Here is a 2,126-nt window from a genome sequence, read left to right as displayed (position 1 = left end):
TATATATATATTTATATAAATTATATTTTTCTAATTTAATTTGTAGGTGATATATTGTCCGGAGTTTGCTACGTTGGTCTTTGGAACGTGGAGGCTCTTCGGGGTTTTGTGCTGGCACCGCTATGCGTTTATCTTTTATTGGGCACTGTGTTCCTGCTGGCAGGTTTCGTCTCGCTCTTCCGCATTCGAACGGTGATGAAGCATGACGGCACAAAGACTGATAAACTCGAGAAACTCATGATTCGCATCGGCATCTTTTCTGTGCTCTACATTGTACCTGCTCTAGTCGTAATCGCCTGCCTTTTCTATGAGCAAGCGTATTTCGATCAATGGATGCTTACATGGAACTTAGAGATGTGCTCACGACCGGGTCTGCAGGTACTCTACTCGTTGCCGTGTCCTCTCGGCGAGCGCATTCGCGATCTTGGTCGTAAACCCGATTTCGAGATTTTCATGATCAAATACCTCATGGCGATGATTGTGGGCATTACTAGCAGCTTCTGGGTATGGTCTAAGAAGACGCTTACCAGTTGGCAGCAGTTCTTCCATCACATACGAGGTCATCGCACTGAAGCCTACGTTTAAATCCACAGCTGCATTTGTTCACGAAGATATACGTACTTTTTTATTTTTTTTTTTTGTTGAACGATCAGGTAAATTATACATGACGAGTTAAATCTTTTCAAAAAACATTTAGACGAAAACAAACTAATGTCCTTTTCTCAATATTTTACTTTGCTTCTTGAACCTTATAACTCTTTGTAACTTAATGTGCAGTTAAGAAAGTAAGAGAATTTTTCGATATGTATGTGGAGGTAAAACACATACGATATCGTGACTTTTATAATGATGTTAAAATGTGTAAGTTCAGCTAGTAAGACAGCCGCATGATCGCTGATAGGAATTCCCGAATTTCTAAGTGTTATATCTCAGTTTATAATGCAAAGCATAACTAAACGCATTATTTTTTTATTAACATTGGAAAATCATTAGCTTTAAACAAAAATGTTAATTTATTGTATGATATCAATACGCGGAATTTTTTTAAAAATTGTTTTTCGAATTTATTTACATCATTCATTAATTATTTAAAATTTGTTTTTAATTTTTAAGAATCTTTAGGCAAATTTATATTTATTTTCAACTTTGATTCAAATTAATTAATTAAATCGATTTGTATGAAAGTTGCAACAACACTTCGGATTGTGTTTATGATTATCTCATGAATAATTAGACATATGTTAATATTCGTCGCTGTGCCAAATAAGTTTTTTATCTCGCGTTTCTATAAACGATCTACGACTCGTAAAGTGTTTGGACTGTATGTTGATGAGTTTGAAAGTATTATTAGACGATTTATATTGTTTGTTCTTTTACTAGCGTATCTCATCTCTTTATGAATGACTCAAGTCCCTACGTTTAAGTTGAAATTGCTCAAATGCTATAGCAAATAAATCAAGTGTTCAAAGTTTTCAAAGCAGCTAATTGGATCCTACAATCCAATACAATCTGAGAATTAAGACTTTTAGTGATAAATTCAGTTGGATATATACTAGCGCATACTGCATATTAAGAACTGTCATGGCATAAATATAAAGATGTATACATAATAAATGGTCAGACGCACTAGATGCTAAAGTACAAATTATCGCGTTGCTTGATAGAATGCAGCTTAGACATTTCATTAATCAAAGCGCTTGCATCATGCTTTTATATTTGAACTTAAGTAGACTTTTATATAACTGACATTAGTATACGTTGATATATCCAACCGAATTAATTATACCTAAGGATTAAAGATCTAAACGTCTTAACAATTAATTCATACTGCCGAATTTTTCCATCCTAATATCATGATGGAGTACCGTAATCTATTACGCTTTATTTTTACGAAATACTGAGGGACATAAAAGAATACGATGATATTCAAAAGGAGACTTCGATATTTGTCAGCTGTTTTTTCTTTGTATCTATGTTTGCTGTAGAGATCCTTTTTCCGCGCGACGAATGTATTATCATCTAGATTGTAATGTCGAGGATGCATCTTGACAAAATCTCAACGAGATTAACTTGTAAGATTTTATTTGTAAGAAGTGTACTACTTTAAGTTCACTCATTGTATATAA

General features: G+C 33.7%; 1 protein-coding gene across 1 annotated transcript in view; it reads left to right on the top strand.

Annotated features, from left to right (window-relative positions):
- The window catches only part of LOC108689358 (frizzled-7-B), a 3,031-nt gene extending 2,084 nt beyond the window's left edge, over positions 1-947 (top strand). The window contains exon 3 of the mRNA XM_018196095.1: positions 47-947. Within this exon, the coding sequence (XP_018051584.1) occupies positions 47-585 (539 nt within the window). The 3' untranslated portion in view covers positions 586-947. The remainder of the gene's footprint in view (positions 1-46) is intronic.
- The last annotated feature ends 1,179 nt before the right edge of the window (positions 948-2,126 follow it).

Source organism: Atta colombica, unplaced genomic scaffold, assembly GCF_001594045.1.
Source record: "Atta colombica isolate Treedump-2 unplaced genomic scaffold, Acol1.0 scaffold105, whole genome shotgun sequence".
Taxonomy (NCBI): Eukaryota; Metazoa; Arthropoda; class Insecta; order Hymenoptera; family Formicidae; genus Atta; species Atta colombica.
Note: the sequence above shows the minus strand (reverse complement) of the source record. Positions and strands in the feature narration are given on the sequence as shown.